The sequence below is a fragment of the Bos javanicus genome, chromosome 7 (genome assembly GCF_032452875.1).
Source record: "Bos javanicus breed banteng chromosome 7, ARS-OSU_banteng_1.0, whole genome shotgun sequence".
Taxonomy (NCBI): Eukaryota; Metazoa; Chordata; class Mammalia; order Artiodactyla; family Bovidae; genus Bos; species Bos javanicus.
The window spans coordinates 73,189,422-73,210,700 of NC_083874.1; the positions used below are offsets into that span (position 1 = coordinate 73,189,422).

Consider the following 21,279-nt stretch of genomic DNA (forward strand, 5'->3'; position numbering starts at 1 on the left):
AACTGGGAGAGAATTTTTGCTTGAGTGGCGGAGGCTGGAACACTGAACCCCGAAGGAAGTATTCACCAACACTTCTTATTTGTTCAGACACACTTCTGTGGAGTCTTCTCTTTTGCCTTCTGTTTTTGTTTTACTTAGTTATGACCACTTTCTCACTTTCTTCATTTCCTGTCCTACCACCCTTCCAAAGAAATAGCACTTTTTTATTCCCTGATACCTTGAAATCTAATACAAATTTGTGTTGAAAGAAAAACAAAATGGGAGACCAATAGTAACTTTTACTGAGAACTTCTGTGCTTTAGATCTTCTTGCAAGTTTTTCACTTGTGTTGGCTCACTTCTGACCACAGGCAAATGGAATGAGTATTGCAATGATCCCTACTTTATTGGCAGCCAAGGGCGTTAGAGTAAATAAGAAAATTGCCTAAGGCCATTCATCTGGAAGAAGGACAATTCAGTTCTAGTTAGCAGATTTATAATTTACATTTGTACGCTTTATGCCATGGCTCTTCTCTCTCCTTCTTGTTCTGACTTCCTAAAGAAGGAGCTCTGGCACATCTTGGTCTAGTGAATTTCGACCAGGGGGAGAGGTCGGGCTGTACAAGTAGCGACTGGGAGCTGCCTGCAGCTACCATGGCAATATTGCAGGGGCCATTCCCAAAACATGGGAAAACAAATATTTCATCCTTGATTAGGCAAGAAGTGTTCACGATCAACTGCTTTCATATCAGTTTTATTTTTTTATTTTATTTTTTAACTTTACAATATTGTATTGGTTTTGCCATATATCAAAATGAATCTGCCACAGGTATATATGTGTTCCCCATCCTGAACCCTTATCCCTCCTCCCTCCCCATACCATCCCTCTGGGTCGTCCCAGTGCACCAGCCCCAAGCATCCAGTATCATGCATCGAACCTGGACTGGCTTTCTACGTCTAACAAAGGGAAACATAAAAATTAAAGCTTATTTAATTTTGCTCTTTGTGCATGTGTATGCATGTGTGTGTACATGCACGCTTGCGTAACCAGAACAATATTTGAAGAGAGAGTATCTTAAAGGAATTTGGATGTCATTGTCCATCATTAACACAGGGAAATAAAGCTAGCTTTAAATATGTTAAACTGTAAGCCTTAGGAGCTTGGCAGGTTTTGACATTTTTTTTAATCTTAGCTTTTGGGATATATCTTGTCAAAGACTTGATAAATATATTTTATCTTATAGGTAACATTTATTTTATATTCAAAAATCTCCTTGGAGCAAGCAAACAAGCGAACAAATGTTTTAGATTCATAGTAATATGGTCAGCTTAGACATCCTTGGAGCCTTGATTTACAAATGACCCTTGCCTCCACTGTTGACCAGGCTAAAATTTTGCAGCCTAATAAAGTATAGAGCTTATGTGACTGACTTCTGAGTAATAGACATAGATAGCATCATTGTCATAGCCCTGACTTACAAGTTTGTCTGTTGTCTAGAGACGAGAACATGCACAGCCCAGACTAAACCCATCCATTCTGCTTCCCTGGCAAGCACTCCTACTCTGGATCCCTTCCTGATGCAATCCACAGGCACTCTCCTCATTTCTCTCCGCATGAAAAACACTATTCTAAGCCCATCCTACTCCTCCACGAGTTTCTCCTATAGCTTCCAAGTCTAAACAGTTTCTTCCTCTGTCAAATTTAACAGATGCTTAACACATGTTTCTAAGTAAATTCCTACGTCACATGTCCCAGTGCTTTTCATCTGACACTTCCAGACAGAAAAAACAGAGTAACTTCTCTTGCCTGCAAAGACAGACTGGTGTCATGTTACATTTTTTTAAATTTCTATTTCAATCAGCATTTACCACTATGCCTGGTGCATTATAGACTTTGTTGTTGTTCTTTAGTGGCTAAGTCATGTCCAACTCTTTTGGGACCGCATGGACTGTAACTCACCAGACTCCTTTGGAAAGTCATGGGACTTTCCAGGCAAGAATACTGAAGTGGGTTGCCATTTTCTTCTCCAGGGGATCTTCCTAACCCAGGGATCGAACTGTGTCTCCTGCATTGGCAGGTGGATCCTTTACCACTGAGCCACCAGGAAAGCCCCTCATTATAGACTAACCAATAATAATTTTTACTTCATCAGTAAGGACTCAGCAATGCCAACTAGTGCTCTGAAAATTTTCGTTCAAACTTTCCCCAATTTTGCATTAACCCTCGGAAAAAAAGACGTAGTAAAATTCATGCACAAAAAGCCTGAAGATAGACACTGTTTATTTTACATGCCCTAAAGACAACATGTATAAGATTAAAAAAAAGAAAAAAAAAAACAGCAGCTTTCTGATACATCAGGGTTTAGGGGTTTAGGAAAATGGAGCATGATGTTTTTAAGTTAGTTTTCCTTCCAGTTTGGAGCATTCTAAGATTAATGGAGAATATGGTAGTCTTTATTTCAAACCACTGAGTTCCAATTTTAGTGTGTGTAGCAAGTCCTGTAAGAAAGATTGATATTATTACCCCTTTCAATTTTAGGAGCTGGTAAATCTCATTGCTTGTTTTCAGATTAGAAGACGTTTGTCTCAGGGTATTGCCATGAGGAATGCTGTGTTTATTCAAATAAATAGATTCCCTGGCTATGAATGATGAAGAGCTTCACACCATTTCTCATGTGTCTCATACACATCAGTTTAGTTCAGTCGCTCAGTCGTGCCCGACTCTTTGCGACCCTGTGGACTACAGCATGCCAGGCCTCCCTGTCCATCGCCCACTCCTGGAGTTTACTCAAACTCATGTCCATTGAGTCAGTGATGCCATCCAACCATCTCATCCTCGGTTGTCCCCTTCTTCTCCTGCCTTCAATCTTTTCCAGCATCAGGGTCTTTTCAAATGATTCAGTTCTTCCCATCAGGTGGCCAAAGTATTGGAGTTTCAGCTGAAACTCATACACATATATACTCACAAAAACACACTCACACACCTGCATACTCGGAATTCTTTTCTCTCTCTTTTTTTTTGGAAAAGATGCAAATTACCATTGAAATGGATTTCTTATTTTCATAATCTTCTTCATTGTGTAGAACTGAAAGTCTGTATACATTATTTGTGGGGGAAAATGTTTACTTAGCCAAAAAGAAGATTATTTCAGCATTAGCATCATGGATGTCTTGGGATTGGGGTTTTCAGAGACCATAAGAGGGTCCCTAGAATGTTATACTCTATTTTTAGAACTAAAATTGTCTAATTTAAACATTTTCATGTATGTAATAACCTGTAACATGAGTTCTGTTTTTATTTGCAATATATTCTGTCCCTTTGAGTACTGATATGATGGAGGTGGGGTGGAAGTAAGGTGCTAAGTTCCTTTCACATATCTGAGAAGATATTCAGCAGAATTTTTCTGACAAAATAGTATTTGAAATTTTAGTTATTTTTAAAGTGATTATGCCAACCAAGGATTCACCTGACACCGATAGGTTCAGGCCACCACAAATTTACTTGTAGAAATATCATCCAGCTCGTGTTTTGCTTCTAAAGTTTCAAAAAGGATGCATTGCCGTTATAAGACATTTGCATTACAAAAACAGCACAGTGAACTCTTTGCCATTTTCCCAAATTACCTAGGAATATACAATAGATGTATTTTTCCGTCAAAGCTGGAAGGATGAAAGGTTAAAATTTAAAGGACCTATGACAGTACTCCGATTAAATAACCTAATGGCAAGTAAAATCTGGACTCCGGATACCTTTTTCCACAATGGAAAGAAGTCAGTGGCACACAACATGACCATGCCGAACAAGCTCCTGCGCATCACAGAGGACGGCACTTTGCTGTACACCATGAGGTAAGGAGGACTCGCTTTCCCCGTGAACTTTTCTAGACCTTCTCTTCCACGTGTAGATTAACATCAAGCTGATGGGCCAGTGTAGAGCATCTGGTTTCCTGTCCTCCCTGTTTTTCAAGTTTAATACTTACTCTACTATGAAAACTAAACAGGCTGAAATATTATGCAAGTCAAAGTGTTAAGTAAAATGATTAGACAAAAATGAAGAAAATGTTTACAATGTACATTAACTAATGCAATATATAGCTCCAACATATTCTAATTCAATAGAGGGACTTCTCTCTACTATTACTTCATGACTTCCTGCCTTACAGTAAGGTGTAGATTAAATTTCTAGAAGCTATCTTCTATATGTATCTGAAAATGTTTCTATTTAAAAAGAAGTGGGGAAAAAAACAGAAAATAGAAAAAGTTCAAAATTTTTAAACATAAATTCATGTGGCAGTATACATATTGAAGAAGTGTATGAATTCACAATGATGTTGTTAATGAGAAAGAATATAAATATTACTAATTTTGCTTAAACTGAAGACTACATGTATATTTTTACTTTATAAATATTTCCCCCATTTTGAGATTACTGGACAGCTCAGCATCTGAACCAATCATTCATTTATGGTTAGATGAAAGAAGTATGAATCGAAAAAATTTTTGAATATTTTTAGATAAAATTTTTTTTTATTTATGAGAAACTCATTGAGGACTAATAAATAAGTACTTATTCTTAAAGGCAGCTGTTATTTCATATCCAAATGACTTGTTGAAATGTTGTTTCTGTAGATGTGGCCAGCACTTGCTAATTTAGGCCATTCAGTTATTCCTTTGGTATGAAAAGGTAATGAAGGGAATGCCTCAACTTGGAGGATTCTGTTTAGAATGAAAGTAGAGTGATACTTTGCCTTTAGAGAAAGCTTCCAAAATTCCTAGCTTTTTATACCCAAATATCCAAATAAGAAACAAAGAAAACATGCTTCAGGTGCCAGGAGATAGATGTTGGACTCAACTAGTAAACGTGTAATGGGACTGAAAGAATGAAAATTCAGAAAAGAGAGAAAGAAAATAGAGAATCAGTGGACAGGTATGTTGAGAACTTTCCAGATCATCCAAGCAGGATCTGTTTATATTTGAACTTTGAAATATTTTCCCTTGTAAAATATCCTACACTTGTTTTTGAGCCTAAATCTAGCGTGTATTTCTACTAGCTGGCAGTTACCTGAGGAGGGATTTGCACAGACTAAGAAGTTTATCTATTAAAGGTTCCCAATGCATCTAACATTCTTCATCAGGAACTAACATAATACCCTTCTCTGAAATGTCTCACCACCTTTGCTAATTTGTTACCACTTTCCTAATAGTTTGTCCTAAGGATATGAGTTTAGTTATTAATTTACATGTTTCATATTTACTTTAATTAATATTATAATGACTTCATGATTTTACTGGTTACAAAGACACCTTATCACATTTCTTGAGTTACCTAATAATATAGATAAATATATTTTCTGAAACTTATGTGAGGAATTTGGGTACAAATTTTCCATAGTTCCAGCAAATGAGATCAAATATATTTCAGTGAATTCCTTTCTTGACTACCCTTTTAAAACATAAATAGAATTCATGTTCCCAGAACATAGGGACTAAAAAGAAGTTCTGCAGAGTCCTGGCTTCCGTTAGGCAGTGGATTTGTAAATAAAACTAAACAGTTGGAATAGAGTGAAATGACATATAAAGGAGTCTAAATGACTCTAAGCTTCCCGAAGTCTGAGGACAGTTCCTCCCTCACATATCCCTTTGTTGTTTAATGCATTTGGTGCTATTTTAGGGAATGGAGTGGGGAACTAGATGGTCACAGAGAACAGTGTTGAAACATAGACATTACCACATGTAAAATAGATAGCCCGTGGGAATTTCCTGTATGATGCAGGGAGTTCAAGCCCCAGTGCTCTGTGTAATTCTTTTCAGATCCTTTGATTATTAACAGCTCAGTATGACACTGCTGTTTGTGCTCTTCTTTCTTGCTTTCTTAATATATTTGCTCTAGTTAATAACATCCCAGTCATATTTATCAGAAAGTATCTGATCTACCCTATATTTCTGTTAATTTCTAAGACTGACGGTGAGAGCCGAATGTCCAATGCATTTGGAGGATTTCCCTATGGATGCCCATGCCTGCCCTCTAAAATTTGGAAGCTGTGAGTAAATTTATTTTATTTTTGATTCTTATGAGAGCATGTCTTTAAGCAAGCAACCTCCAATTCATTATGAACATTAGAGAGACAGATAAAGAGTATCAAGAAAACTTAAATAGTGATTTATTGCAAGTGTTTTCTATAAGTAACCATCTTTTACTTCACTTTTTAATATCCTTTCAGGAAGGGGTTATTCCCCATCCTCTAGACTAGAAAGAATAAATTTTACTATTTAGTGGAAAAATTTCCATTTTTTTTCAAGTTATATTCATAGAAAACCAAATGAAGTATGGATGTTTATGCCTCATAGATATCATCTTCTTTCCAAAAAATGTTGGTCATTGTGTTTATTTTATATCATTACTGACATTTGTTTAGTCCTAATAATTTGACTTGTTTATCAGATGGAAATATTGGTAGATAGTAAAGGACAATAATTAGATTTTCTTAATAATGAAGCCTTAACCTAAGGATGATGCCAGAAAAAAAGTTAATTATAGTCTTAAAACAGTTTTAGCTCTGTTTGGATAGCTCATGAAATGTACTTACATATTATTGCTTCTGAAGACATCTTAGATAAATTCACTTTGTAATAACTTTCAAGGTTTCTACATCTTTAAAATATGCAGGCACACATTAGAGAAGCCTGGAGAACAGTGGCCAGCTGGTTAGGCTCTCTGGTCTTCCCGTTTTCCTGCTTTTGATTAGCGTGCATGCATAAAGTGAGGAGGAATAATGTATTCCTGGTTTCTGCAGGGGAGTTACATATAAGGACTGACTCAACTTCTGGACTAACCTAACCAGCTTTCTGTTCTCACTAGTCAGGCAATCTGAGCAACTATTTTGGTGAAGATATGATTCATAGAAGAAAAATAGTGGTAGTGTAGGAAGACAGCTAGCAAAGAAAATAGCAAAGGGCCTTCAGGCTCCTAACAGTACTAATCATGGAGAGACAACTTTCTCTATTTATATATCTCATTCTATACTAAAACCCAAGGATAAACTACCTACTTCAAAAACTGTCAGCTACACAGCCCATTGGTGAAAACTATTCCCCCTCAATCCTTTTCCGAATGTAATGTATGTTCTATGCCATGACCTATTACATTTTTTTTCTGATTACCAGTTCCATTTTTAATGATACTATTTTGTATTATGTGTTACTTATGTGCCAGGCGATGTATTAAATATTTGTATATGAATCAACTCAGCTAATCCACAAAATAACCTTATAGTTCAAGGTATCATACAAAATCAGTACTCTTTTTGCCTAAAATGGTTCTGATTTATATCTAAAATCCTAGTATAACTACTAAATAGTATCCCCTTTTGCCTTCAGAGATATCTTGTTTTAGACATTTAACTATATGTTTAGTATATTAATCAGGAATACTTTTAAGCAGTGAGCATAGCTTAAAAAAAGGAGTCTAAATTTTCATACAAGATATATGAAGGTAAGTGATTATTGGTTAATTGCTGGTTAATTTAGCATCTTAACAAGGATGATGTTTTAAGATATTCTTAGATGTTCTTCCTGAAGACAAAATGTTTGCTGCTACTCCAGCCATTGCCTCCACTTTCAAAATAAAGAAAAATAGGGAGCAGAGAAGAAAGGAGTAGTGCCTGTATCAAAAAAAACTTTCCCTAAAATCCTAACAGACATCTTCTCACATCTCATTAATCAAAGCTGTGTCACATGACCAATGCTAAATACAACGGAGGCTGGAGAAACAAGGCACATTTAATTAGGCACATTGTCATCCTGAAGAAAATGGATAGTGAGTGGAACACAAATAGTGTCTTATATAAGAAAACTGAAATTTAAAGGCACATAAGTAAGCTGTTTTCTACCTCAGAGCCTTGGCATATGCTCTTTTCTCTGTCATGGTACTTTTCCCTTGTTTCTTAGCATGGTTGGTTTTATTTATCCCTTACATCTCAGTGTAAATATTAGTTTCTAGGGCCTTCTGTGAAGTCCTTTTCAAAATGTGTATATGGTCCCATCAGTCTTCTGATCATAATACACATTTATTTTATACCATTTATCACCAAGATAATTGTTAGTTTTAACACTGTTGTTATCTGGAGACTGTAAACTCTTTAAGGGCAAAATCTATTTTGTTCTGCATTTTCTAGCACAGAGCCTAATATAATGTAGGTGCTCAGCAAGTATTTATTGAATGGGTACAGAATATAATCAGGTTTTAAGTATCTATTCAGTATTTAAGCCTCAAAAAAAAGAGAGTTTAGGGACTGTGGGGCTTTAAACCTCAAGAGAGAAGACATACATTGAAGAGCAGGCTCAGATGGCATATGCTTGGTGCGAAAGAGGACCACGGTGAATTGCTGAACCTGCCAGTGGTGTGGGAAATGGCAATGGTTATACACTTATTGTATAGTCATTTCTCTAACCTGAACTAACCAGCTTATTTCAGAAATGAAGAAGTTAAAGCAAAAGTGATCTGGAAATGTTTGACTCAACTTTTAAAGGAAACATCTTGCCAAAATCTGAGAGAAGAGAATAAGGAAGAGATAAGCAAGATGATTTTGTGATAATTTATTAAAGCACTATGTAGTAAATGTTTTTAAAGTATCTGAAGTAGCTTCATGCATATGTTGATAAGAACCAAACTTGGAAACGCAGATGTCTTCTTTACTACTCTCCATGAGATTCTGAATGTCAGTGCTACCTTACACTTTCTGCTTGTTAGGGATAACACCCTTTGTATAAGGCCAGATAACTCGAAGATAGTATACAGAGGCAGCTGACATCTTTTAACTGCTTTCTGAGGAATATACAGTATAATGCTTTGATTCTAGAAAAAGTGATTCAGATTATATGTGGATAATAAGATCTAGGCAAGTGCTAGATGTAGTCAAGATTTAATAAATGATCGTTTCCTGACTGACTACCAAGCAGTGTTTTATAAACAAGAAGAGAGGGAAAGAATTATGAATAATAAATAATTTTAGAAATTATTTAGTGGACCTGCCTCATGCAAATGAAAAAACAAAGGCCCATAAAACCTAAGTGACAGTGTCAATTAGCAGATGCCCTTTTGATACTGTCTATGCTGTCTTTGTTTTTTTTTTTTTAAAAGTGTTTATTGAATTTGTTACAACATTGCTTCTGTTTTTGTTGTTGTTCAGTTGGTAAGTCATGTCTGACTCTTTGCTATCCTATGTACTGCAGCATGCAAGGCTTCCCTGTCCTTCACTATCTCCCTGACTTTGCTCAAACTCATGTCCATTGAATCAGTGATGCCATCCAATCATCTCATCCTCCTGCCCTCAATCCTTCCCAATATCAGGGTCTTTTCCAATGAGTCAGCTCTTTGCATTAGGTGACCAAAGTACTGGGGCTCCAGCTTCAGCACCAGTCCTTACAATGGATATTTAGGGTCAATTTCCTGTAAGATTGACTAGCTTGATCTCCTTGCTGTCTAAGGGACTCTCAAGAGTCTTCCCCAGCACCACAGTTCAAAAGCATTAATTCTTCTGCACTCACTTTCTTTATGGTCCAACTCTTACATCCATACATGACTACTGGAAAAACTGTAGCTTTTGTTTTACCTTTTGATTTTTCGCCCTTGAGGCATGCAGAGTCTTAGCTCCCTGATCAGGGATCAAACCCGCACCCCATGCATTGGAAGGCGAAGTCTGAACCACTGGACCCACCACGGTAGTCCCTTCTCCTATCATTAAAAAATTTTTTTTTCTTATCTACTGATTTATTTGAAATGTGAGCTTAACAGTTCTGACTAAGTGGTTGAAGACTTTCTAATCTTTTCTTTAGGCTGAAGAGTGTCAACTCAAAAAAGTTTTTATAGGTCCTACTTCTCAGATACTGACACAAAGGATTAATAAGATGTATCACCTACTGTGGAGCTTTAGGTTGAGGCTTTAGGTGTATCTGTCTTCTATATTTAAAACAAGAAATTTCATCATGTGCATTTACTCTACAGTTTGGAAGATTTCTATTGAGAGATAAACGCAATGAGTAACCACCACTTTCACAACAATAGCATATTTGTGGTGGATTTCATACACAGTGGAGTTTCTAAGAAATTGCAAGGAATGAGATACTGAATCATTTGATATAAGTTGATAGTGACACTTTTTATTTCCCTTTGCAACTATAGTAGCAGCCCATTGGCAACACATGGCAAAGTATAAAAAGATAGATCTAGGCACTGTTGCTAACGATAGTGCAATAAAGTCACAAGAGCTCTAATTCGTCAAGAAAGGACACAGGTCTAGAATAGGCTTCATCATTACTTACATGACCACCAATTGTCTTTGCTTAGCTTTTGAGCAGATAGTAGAGATTTTTTCTCTAGAAAATTATTGACAGCAGTGGAGTAGAATGAATAGCGTTCTATATTCTTATATTGGTTATCCCACTAAGTAACTGTGGTGGTTTAGTCTGGTTTTCCCAGAAATTAACTGTGGTAGTGATTTAGTCTCTTAAGTTGTGTCCTACTCTGCAATGCCATGGACTATAGCCCACCAGGCTCCTCTGTCCATGGGGTTTCCCAGACAAGAATACTGGAGTGGGTTGCCATTTCCTTCTGCATGGGATCTTCCTGACCCAGGGATTGAACCCAAGTCTCCTGTGTCTTCTGCTTGGCAGACAGATTCTTTATCACTGAGCCACTTAAACAAAAGGATATAAACAATGTGACTCTACAGTTTTTCCACATAAACATTCAATGATTCCAGGTACCATAAGCCCAGTATGTCCTCTTTGGTAAGACCCTTCCATTTGACAAACAAGAGTTTGTCAAAAGAGTGCCAAAACATATGGACCATTTTCCATTCTTCCCTTTTAGATGCTTATACAAGAGCAGAAGTTGTTTATGAGTGGACCAGAGAGCCAGCACGCTCAGTGGTTGTAGCCGAAGATGGGTCACGCCTGAACCAGTACGATCTTCTTGGACAAACAGTAGATTCTGGAATTGTTCAGTCTAGTACAGGTAAGTGCTATTTGGGAACTTTAGATTGGGAAGAAGGAGCCGAAAAACTTTTTGTAGAAACTTGCAAATTCAGTTAAGTCCTTCAATAACAGAAGTAAGGAGAGTGAAAAATTACACTAAACTGGGGAACAGTTATGCTGGGAACTAGTGTAACCTCTATAGACCTGTGATCTTGAATTTGACATGTCATGCCTTTTGATCTCTGGTTTTTCATCTGTTTGTTTGTTTGTTTACAAAATAAAGAAGTGGTTCTGTGTGATCAGGGTAGCACTGTATTTAGATATGTGAACTCTTAGAGAAGAATATATGGGTTGAATACTTCTCCAAGTTGCCAGTTAATTGTGGTCACCTCATAGGGTTGTTGGAAGGAATAAATTATATCCATAAAGAGTAAATTATCACACTTTGGGCACATAAAAAAACTCCTAATAAATGTTAGCTATTAATATCATCTAGGACCCTTTTATTGTCATGATTCAATAAATCTTGGTAAATTTATAGCAGCAGTCATTACACATAGGATGCCAAAACACCTTCCCCACCTCACTTCCTCCACACCTAACTTCATTTGTAACTCTAGCCAAGAAACTTCCCCAGCTAAACCCTATACTGATCACTCTATTTTGGAATTAAAAGTGGATGGACCGCCATCTTTCTCGGTGTTGTAACTGTTTTACCAATGAAATACTCATAATTAGATCAGATTTTCTATCAAGTAGTCAAATCCAAAATTTTAAACTTTTGAAGTTTCAAGAAATAATGAGTTTAGTTATTCAGGTATCCCTTTTGTGACTAACTGATATGTGATCATCAGTTCAGTTCAGTTCAGTCACTCAGTCATGTCCAACTCTTTGCAACCCCATGAATCGCAGCACGCCAGGCCTCCCTGTCCATCACCAACTCCAGGAGTTCACTCAAACATAGGGCCAGATAATTACTGATAAAATTTGTATCCTGAAAATTAGGAAAACTTACTCCCTCAATCCCAATATTTTAAATTATGTTCAATTACTAAAAGCTTAGCAAGGGTCAACAATTTTACAACTGTCTTAATTTTGAAATTCATTAACTTTGATTTGTAATTTCTAAAAAAAAAAAAAAGTTAAATGATAAGTAAGGGTAGAATTGCTCTTTATCTCAGAAAAATTTTTCTCTTAAATTTCAAACTTTATATTAGGACCATGGTCATAATCTGATCATTCTAAATTCAAGTGATAGGTCAATATATCTTACTCTGATTATTGGATAACTGCTGCTTAACAGGACTTAATCTTTTGCTCACGTTATAGCATCCTTGGTTACTCTAGAAGTTGAAACGTTTATGTTTCTTGTTTTGGAAAATGAGAAGATTGTTCTCCACTGTGCTTTACCTACCTGAGAAATGCGCTCGGCATAATGGGAATGTGTCAGGCTTTGCAGTGAGAAAGGTGTGGGCTCGAGTCCTAGTCCTGCCACTCAGAAGTCTGGTGGCACTGAGAAGTTCATTTATCTAATTAGAAACTGTTCTCTTCTAAGGATGGGGAGCCTCTAATTTTGTATTAAAGATAAGATAATATAAAATGTTAAGCAGAACGTTATACAGTAGATGCTCAAAATGGTATGCTGTCATTGTTGTTATTGTCCTGAAGATATCCCAGAACGTGCAAAATAGTGAAAATTATTTTTTTCTCATCAAATTATATTGGAAAAGATACTAAAATGAGCAGTGTTTACTTTTAAACATTGAATGCTGTAATTGCCTGGATATTGTGACAGGCACTACAGTCAATGATAGACAAGACACATATCTTGCTTTCATAAAATCTGAAGTCTAAGGGAAGACAAACACATAAACTATAATTATCAAAATGGGTGTTAAGTGCTGTGATTAACATTTTTGGGAGGGCAAGTCCCTGCCTGTCTTCTGTGTCCCTATGATTTACTATAGTAGCTGAAACAGAAGAGGTACCAAGTAAATATTTTTGAACTAATGAATAAAAAATTAGTGAATCCAGCCTGGGATGATCAAGGAAGGATTGCTTCAGGGGTTGACTTTCATTTTGTTATTATGCATTTGTTGGGAGTCAAATAATCGCTGTTCTAAGCCAAGGCATTCAGAATAATAGACCTAGAACTTCCCCTCAAGAAATTCTCTCCCTACTGTTATTACAATGGAGGTTGGATGATGTCCAGGAAATAGTATTTCAAGTGCAGTAGCAATAGGACAAGTATATATGAAGGTTGTTGGGAGGAAGGGCTGCTTCCACTCTATTCTAGCGCTAATCACCTTAACACAGCATAGGATCTCTCTTCATGTTCTAGTTCTATATCTGCAAAATAAATGGCTTAGTCCGATGAACTTGGAGACCTTTCCCCTTCTGGTTTTCTAAGCCAGCCTACCTACATTCTTGTTACTCAGAAAAGATAAAGAGTCACAAAAGGACACCAGGGGAGAAAGAAGGGTCCAATTCACCACCACCAAGCTGCTGGACCTCATAAGTTAGGTCCATTAAAAGTCATCATTGTGTGTTGGAGCAGCAGGTTTATCTGTACAAAGTAAGAGCTTGTCCTTGTCATTTCTATAGCATATGGAGGGAGGGGGAGGAGAATAATGAGCACATTCAAACTTAGTTTGATGTATGTTTTCCACTCCACAATAAAATCCTGAACTGCACTTCCTTTGGTTCTACGTTTGCTCCCCAAAAATCCACCTTAAAAGATTTCCATGGGAAGAAACAAAGATCTTTTGTGAGGCCTTCAATCCCACATTCACGTCTACTATGAGGCAGCTTACGGCTTTGAGCTTGGTATCATAAAACATGGATGACAGCATACTTGGAGAGGTCTGTTTGGGCTCTCATGTCCTTGTAATAGGAGACCAGACACAGTCACCCACACAGTGGAAGCGGGCTAAACACAAAGTTCCCTGGATATGATCAGCTGTGAACTTGAAGCCTAGAGAATGCAAAGATCATGGCAAACCAAATGCACAGATAATCTAGTAGCTTAGTTTCTTCCCACTAGTCCTTTTCATAATTGATTGTATTTAGCAAAATGGACCAATTTGAATGTCCATTAATAAAAGTGTCATTAGGGCAGCAGTCAGTTTTTTACTAAGAGAAAGAGCAGGGAGCTGATACTTGCCATGTTGCACACAGCTATGAATGTTGCATCCTTGACATGATTTCAATTTTTGTCACAGTATCCACTGCTACTGGGCTTCTCAGGTGACTCAGTGGTAAAGACTCTGCCCAGCCAATGCAGGAGACATGGATTCAATCCCTGAGTTGGGAAGATCCCCTGGAGAAGGAGATGGCAACCCACTCTAGTATTCTTGCCTGGGAAATCCCATAGACAGAGGAGCCTGATGGGCTACAGTCCATGGGGTCACAAAAAGGCAGACATGAATAAGCAACTAAACAACTACAACATGGAGCCTTGAAAACATTAAGATAAAAGACATGGAGTGTTATTGTCTCCCTGTTTCTGCCAGAAGACGAGGAAGGGTGACAGATAAGTACACATACAATGAGAATCATTAAGTAAAGAGCAGCTTCTGCGACCTTAAAATTCTCTGTGAGGACAGAAGCAATTCAGGTCACGTTCTAGAAGGTGTTGCACAACCAGCACACACATGAACACACACTCACAACACTACTACTGACCTCTTTCATGTCAAATGCCTCTAGATCGCTTCAGCGCCATAGGAGGGAAAATACGAGGCTCAGTCTAACACGTGTATTTGTTTCAGTGCAAACATATTAGAAAGACAGTCCCTTCATTGGCATCTGCCATCAGTTTGTGGAGGGAAATGAGTCAGAGACTTAGTTTGAAGTGCACTTATTCACCTGGCAGAACAAAATTGTGACAAGGACACAGAAGGATGAGTCTAGTCAACTTTCAAATCTGATGCAGTTCTCTGTTATCCACTCATTTATTCCTTCAACAATGTGCTCCTTTACTGTGTTTAACACTGTGAATGACCTAGAGAAAAGAGACGAGGGACACATACTTCCTGCTCTCAAGAAACTCATGGTTGAGACTTCTTTGATGGTCCAGTGGATAAGAATCCACCTGCCAATGCAGAGAACACAGGTTTAATCCCTGGTCCAGGAAGATCCTACATGCCTTGGGGCAACTAACCCATGCCCACAACTGCTGAACCTGTGTTCTAAAGCCTGTGTTCCACAGCTAGAGAAGCCACCGCAACTAGAGAGCAGCCCCTGCTCTCCACAGCTAAAGAAAGCCTGTGCATAGCAACAAAGACCCAGCATACCCAAGTTAAATAAACGAATGAATAAATGAATAAATAATTAGGAAAAAAATGAAGCTCAGGGTTGAGTGGTTTAAGTAGCTAACATTCATTGAATTGGTCTAATCCTCACAACAGTCCTAGGATGTATGTATTACCATTTTCTCCATTTTGAAGATGGTATAATAATTTTTCCAAGGTCACACAGCCAGGGAGTGGCAGAACTGGGATTTGAACTCGGGAAGTCTCACTATAGCATGTATGTTCTCAACCATATGAAACACTAGTAACAGGCAGGATAGACAAGTATGAAAATGCAACGATATGGTATATCATGGAGCATAAGAGATGGATTCTGGAGTATATGGGGAGGTTTTGAATGCTGGTTTTACAACAAATTAACTGCATGACCTCTGTTCATCTTTTCTCTTGTATTTTGGAGATAATCAGAGGATCTACTTCATGGGGTATTATGAGATTGAAATGAGAAAAATGGATGTAAACTGATTAGCAGAGTTTCTGACATGCACAACTCATAATAAATATTAGCTATTACTATTAATAATGATGAAGTTAATATAAGAAGTCTACATGATGACACTTAAGAAGTCATTTCTGCTTGAAATGTCAGGGAAGGTAGTTTGAAACTAGACCCCATGCATGGCCCCCTATCTCATTCTACTACACCATGTTTTGCTTCCTAAGTAATCCTTTAAGGAAAGCCCACATAAAAATTATAATTGTAATTAAAGGGCATGGCAATGTAACTTATACAGAGAATCAAAATTGTTAATTAGTCATTAGGTATAAGAATAATATCACAGCTATAAAATAAGAAGATGTAAAAATGCTTTTTCAAAACGCAACAATGATGACTAGAAAGTCATATTTACCTAAGTCAATACACATACGTGATCAAAGGAAGCATAGGTTAGATTTGCTTAATAAGAATGTCTCTTATTTGTGAATGACTATTATTTATCCTTAGAACAGATGACTAAGAGAAACTGTAGGATCCTATTTCCTAGAGACAGTCTTGACTGGATGAGTTAAGGATGCCTCAGCAGGGTCAAAATGAATGAGGAAAGCAACTGTTTTCCCTGACCATGGAGCAAAAGTGGTGATGGACTTTCAGCAGAGGGGCCTCAGGGCCCCTACTTCTGCAGCTTAGTACATGATCTCCAGAGAAATAATGTAACTGTAAAATGTGAGAACAAATTCACAGATGGGAAGGTGGAGAGGGAGAAGACTTATACAGTCGTTTGGTCAACCTAATCTAATTTCAGATGAGGAAACAGGTCTAGAGATATAAGTGGCCTAGAACTATAACCGTTGTTTCATTATTGCTATTTAAGTATTCTCTGAAGCAGATATTAAACTATGGGCCCCTCCCTCAATGATATTTTTGATTCCTCATTCCTTTGAAAAAGGTAGCACTTTGGAAAACACAAAAGTTTAGAATACTTGAAAAGTTTTACAAGGAATCAGTGTCCACTACAATTTTGTTAAATGAATGGCGGATTTCTTCAGCTAGAGAGAGAATATATTTCTATCTGATTTATCTTTACACTATAAACCTGCCTGTGATTCAGAATTTTTTAGAATAATTTTCACATCTGTTATTTCATATCATCCTTAGAGCATCCCAAGGAACAACTAGCACACTATCATTTTTACTCAACAAGTGAGAAAACTAAAGTCAAATAAAGTTAAGCAAGGGATCCACATTTGGGAAAATAAAAGCTGGAAGCCAGATATAAAAGAAACCTGCAGTGTTGCTTTACAAAATTACATTCCTGCTTCTTTTCTTCTCTCTCCTTAATTTTATATTGTAATGTATCAAAAATGTTGTCTCATCTAATTTACAAGCTTCCCTTGGGGTTACATGATGTGCAAGGATATTTGAATTAAAATTCTTCTTGACTGTTGAATCAGAGGGAAATAATTTGACATGCTTCGTGCATAAGTACTTGATGTCTAGAGATACTCTTTCAATCCAATTTAGGTGACTTTTTTGTTGTATTTTTCTTTCAGTTTTAAACTATTACAGTGTGATTCTGATTTTGTCACTTTTCCTTTTCTTATTTAAATGTTTCTGATGGAAATAATGAGTAACAATCTGCAATAGGGATAGAGAAGAGTTTATCTGAACCAAACCGTGGACTACAGCCTGGGAGACACAGATCCAAGAAGTACTTAAATTGTGTTTTGCCAGGCTGCAAAATGGGAGATGCTTATAAAGACAAGAACCACAATATTACATAAGTTGTTTTCAAAAATTATAGTTGGAGCTGGCAAGAAGTAAGGGTGCCTGTTAAGCTAGTGTTGGTTGGGGTCTGAAATGTTACATGGGGAGAACTTGAGACTATAGTGTTGCAGCTGGCGACTGCTGGCAGATATTGTTTTGAGAATAGCAAGGTGGTGTCCTTAAGTATGATAGACTTCAGAAAATTCAGGTTCTCAATGATATGAGAATGTATGTAAAACCACATCCATAGTAGCCAACCAGATCCATTTCGGTTGTATGAACCTCAGTTATTCCATTTAAATTTTTAAATGTATTCTTTTCTTTAATGGTTAAAGTAGATATACAATGTATGTTTGATAGGCCACAAGGTAGGCTGTTCTAATTAGCATCATGTATAAACCAAATCATGTATAAGCCAGAATGACTTCCCCATACCTCAATATGTGAAAATTTCTTCCATCAACATGTTATACCAAAACTTCTTAAAGTTTATTTAATTTAGGAAGGTGATTTCAAAAGATTTGAAGTTTTCCTCTACTTTCTCTAGTTTGTTAGAGAGGAAGTGGTTTATAAAATAAATACAAAGTCAAATAACAGCTCATCCAAAAAATATTCTTTGCAGAATCTTCCCAAAATGTCACACTGTGAACAACAAAAGATGATAATGGAATATACAGACACTCATATTTATGGCATTACATGAGAGAGGGATTTTTTTTTTCTTTGAGCTGGTGACATTTTTCAGGCTACAATTGAATGAATGATTAGGAATAATAATGCCTACTCCTGGGAGGTAAGGTGTTACCTGACTGTGTCTATCCAAGACTACAGTTTATCAGAATCTCAGGGAAAAAAAGTTTTTTGGTTTTTTGCTCTTTTTCTTAAATTTGAATCACTTATTTCTTTCAGATGATCTTGGAGACATTATCCAAGTTATCTACAGAAAAATAGAAATAAATTAGATAGCATTTTATTTACCTTTCAAAAAAGAGATGCTAGTAGGTGTTAACTAGAGTGAGTGTTCTTGAAACTCATGCATCCCTTTTCATCATAGGCAAGTGTTGAGTATTTGGGATATGTATAGCCATGCTGTAGGGACTTTCCTGGTGGTCTAGTGGCTAAAACTCTGTGCTCCCAATGCGGGGCACCTGGGTTTGATCCCTGATCAGGAAACTGGATCCCACATGCCACAGCTCAGAGTTCGCATGATACAACTAAGGTCTACTTTTCCAATAAATAAATTTTTTCCAAAAGCCATGCTATATGTAAAGAACTGTCTCTCATCTTAACTATCTTTCAGTTTGGTGGAGGAGCATAAGCACATAAGTAACTAAAATAAAAAGTATACAATATAAGTGTAAACAGAAGCTGTAAATAAATTTGAAGTTACTTAATATTGATCAGTAAATGGCAGGTGTTATCCTTAATAGCAATCATGAAAGCACAAATGAATGCACAGCTGATTTCCTACTATAGAGAGTGTAGGGAGCATTTCTTCTACCAATACTTCCACCAATTCCAACTGGAGAAATGGGAGAAAAAACTGGAGAAAGGAACTCAAAGTGTTTTTAAACTCTAATGTAGCATGATCTTCACTAGAGCCCTCATTCTTTATTCTCCCCGCAATATACTTATCACTATTTTATAAACAGAGAAATTGAGGATCAGAGAGTTTAAGGCTACACAACAGGAAAGTAGTATATCTGGGTTTTGAACCCAAATTCATTTGCTTCCAAAGCTAACAAACTCTCCTCTACAGTAACTTTCTTCCTATTCTACTATGGACTGAATCCCACCCATAGATAAACAAAATATTCAGCTATAGAAGAGGTCAAAATGAGAATTTTTTAGGTCAAAATACTGAGATCTAAAAATGTGTGGTGAGACACAAGATGGAGTACTGAAATGCTATCAGAGTTAGGATGTGGAGAGTCTTGATACTGGTTAGGGAGTTGCTTGTTAGTATGTAACACTGGAGACATTGATTGTCACATTGAGGGGAGAGAGAATTGTAATGGCATCTAGGGGCTAAGAGGCAAGGTATGTGACTAAATGTCCTACTTTATACAAGACAGTGCCCGCAATATATAGTTATCTCTTCTGAAATGTTCTGAAAAGAGCTGAGGTTGAGAAACCCTGATGTAGGTAATGGGAATCCATTACGGTATTTTAAGATATTTATATATACTTTAAAATGATCATACTGACCCCAAAACTTAGGGAAAATTGGAGTTAGGACTTGAAACCAACAAGGCAGTTCACAGATTACTGTAGTTTTATATTACAAATCTCTAAAGAGATAAGTGTTGACCATGGGATAAGAGATAGACTGAGAGATAGTGCACAGGTGAAATTAAAATTGTGATGATCAATTGATTTGTTTCTCTCTCTTTTGGAAGCCTTACTTAACACACAAGGATTAATTCCAGATTTTTAGACTGAGTGGATAGACAGATGAGTGTGCCATGAATTTAGAAATGGATGCTCAGTGGAAAAGAAGCCCTGCTATATGCTAATCATTATTTTTTATGAAAAGGTTTAAATAATACCACTTTGGAACATATTTAGTTGGTATAGCAATGAAAAATCACTATCTATGAGTTATCTAGTAGATATTTGGAAATGCAGTGATTTTGAAAGCAATGTCACTTAGAGATGTAGATTCCCACAGCCATCTGGATCAAAATGACATTAGGAGCAGGGGTGAGAAAGAAAATTTCTTATTAGAGTTAAGAAAAAGGTGGAAATGACAGCTGAAGACAGAACTGTACCAGGAACTTCTTCATTTGCTTTGCAGAAAGATGAAGACCAGTGCCAGAGAGACAGGAGGAACTCAGTACTCTATGGCTGAAAAACCAGTGAGTTAGCAAAAGAAACTGAAAATGAGAGAGAAAAGGAGAATGTGACTCTACAGAGTACTGTCAAGATGGTAGGCACATTCAGCATTGCTCAATTTTTAATGCTACAAAGAAGCTGGTAGTGGACTTGAAGACTGAGATATCCTTTCAGATTGAGATGCTCAGTTATGGATACTAAGAGATCATGAGCAGTTTTAACCGTATTATAGCAGCTGAAGCTGAATGGTCATGAGCTGAGACGTAAATCATAGGATGAAGAGAGAAAATTTTTGAGTTGAAGAGAAGGAGGGAGATAGAAAGATGTGAACACCAAAGAAATGTTTTCTTAGTAAGAATATACCTAGTTCTCTCCTACCCATACATAGATAACTGAGTATATATTCAGAGTGAATAAAACTAAAAACTTCAAAGATTTGTAATTAAGAAACTACAGCATCAGCTTAGAAAAAAGCACCTCCTACAATTTGAGTTGTGTGTTCATTTCTTTGGGCCTCTAATCAAATCAGAATCTGTCATATATAAAGATGATGGAGATGTCTAGCTGGCCCAGTTGTTTCCCAGACTGGTCTGGGAGTCGGGACAAGTTCAAAAGCTAGTGACAAACATGGATTTTCCTGCCCCCCACTGTAAAGGAGGATTTGTGTATTTAGGTGGGGCCTGAAGAATTGCATGTTTCAAAACCTTTCCAGGTGATTCTAGTGAAGATATTCCTTAAAACAAATTTTGAGAATTCTGTCCCACAGTCCTCATTTCAGAGGTCAGACTAAGCCAAATTCAAGGTCAGACAGCTAAGGAAAGAAAGGGCTGGAGCTGGAATTCAGCTGCCCTGACTTGAACACCAAAGCTCCTTCATTAGATAACCCAACTCTCCTGCAGTGGACATACTGGGGATCTGGTGTCTTCTGATGCATTGGTGTGTGTCATCAGGATCTAATTCATTGCCTTCAGGG

General features: G+C 37.0%; 1 protein-coding gene across 1 annotated transcript in view; it reads left to right on the top strand.

Annotated features, from left to right (window-relative positions):
• The window catches only part of GABRA1 (gamma-aminobutyric acid type A receptor subunit alpha1), a 57,808-nt gene that overhangs the window by 23,360 nt on the left and 13,169 nt on the right, over positions 1-21,279 (top strand). Inside the window, exons 5-7 of the mRNA XM_061424255.1 lie at positions 3,607-3,827; positions 5,937-6,019; positions 10,849-10,992. Of these exons, the coding sequence (XP_061280239.1) occupies positions 3,607-3,827; positions 5,937-6,019; positions 10,849-10,992 (448 nt within the window). The remainder of the gene's footprint in view (positions 1-3,606; positions 3,828-5,936; positions 6,020-10,848; positions 10,993-21,279) is intronic.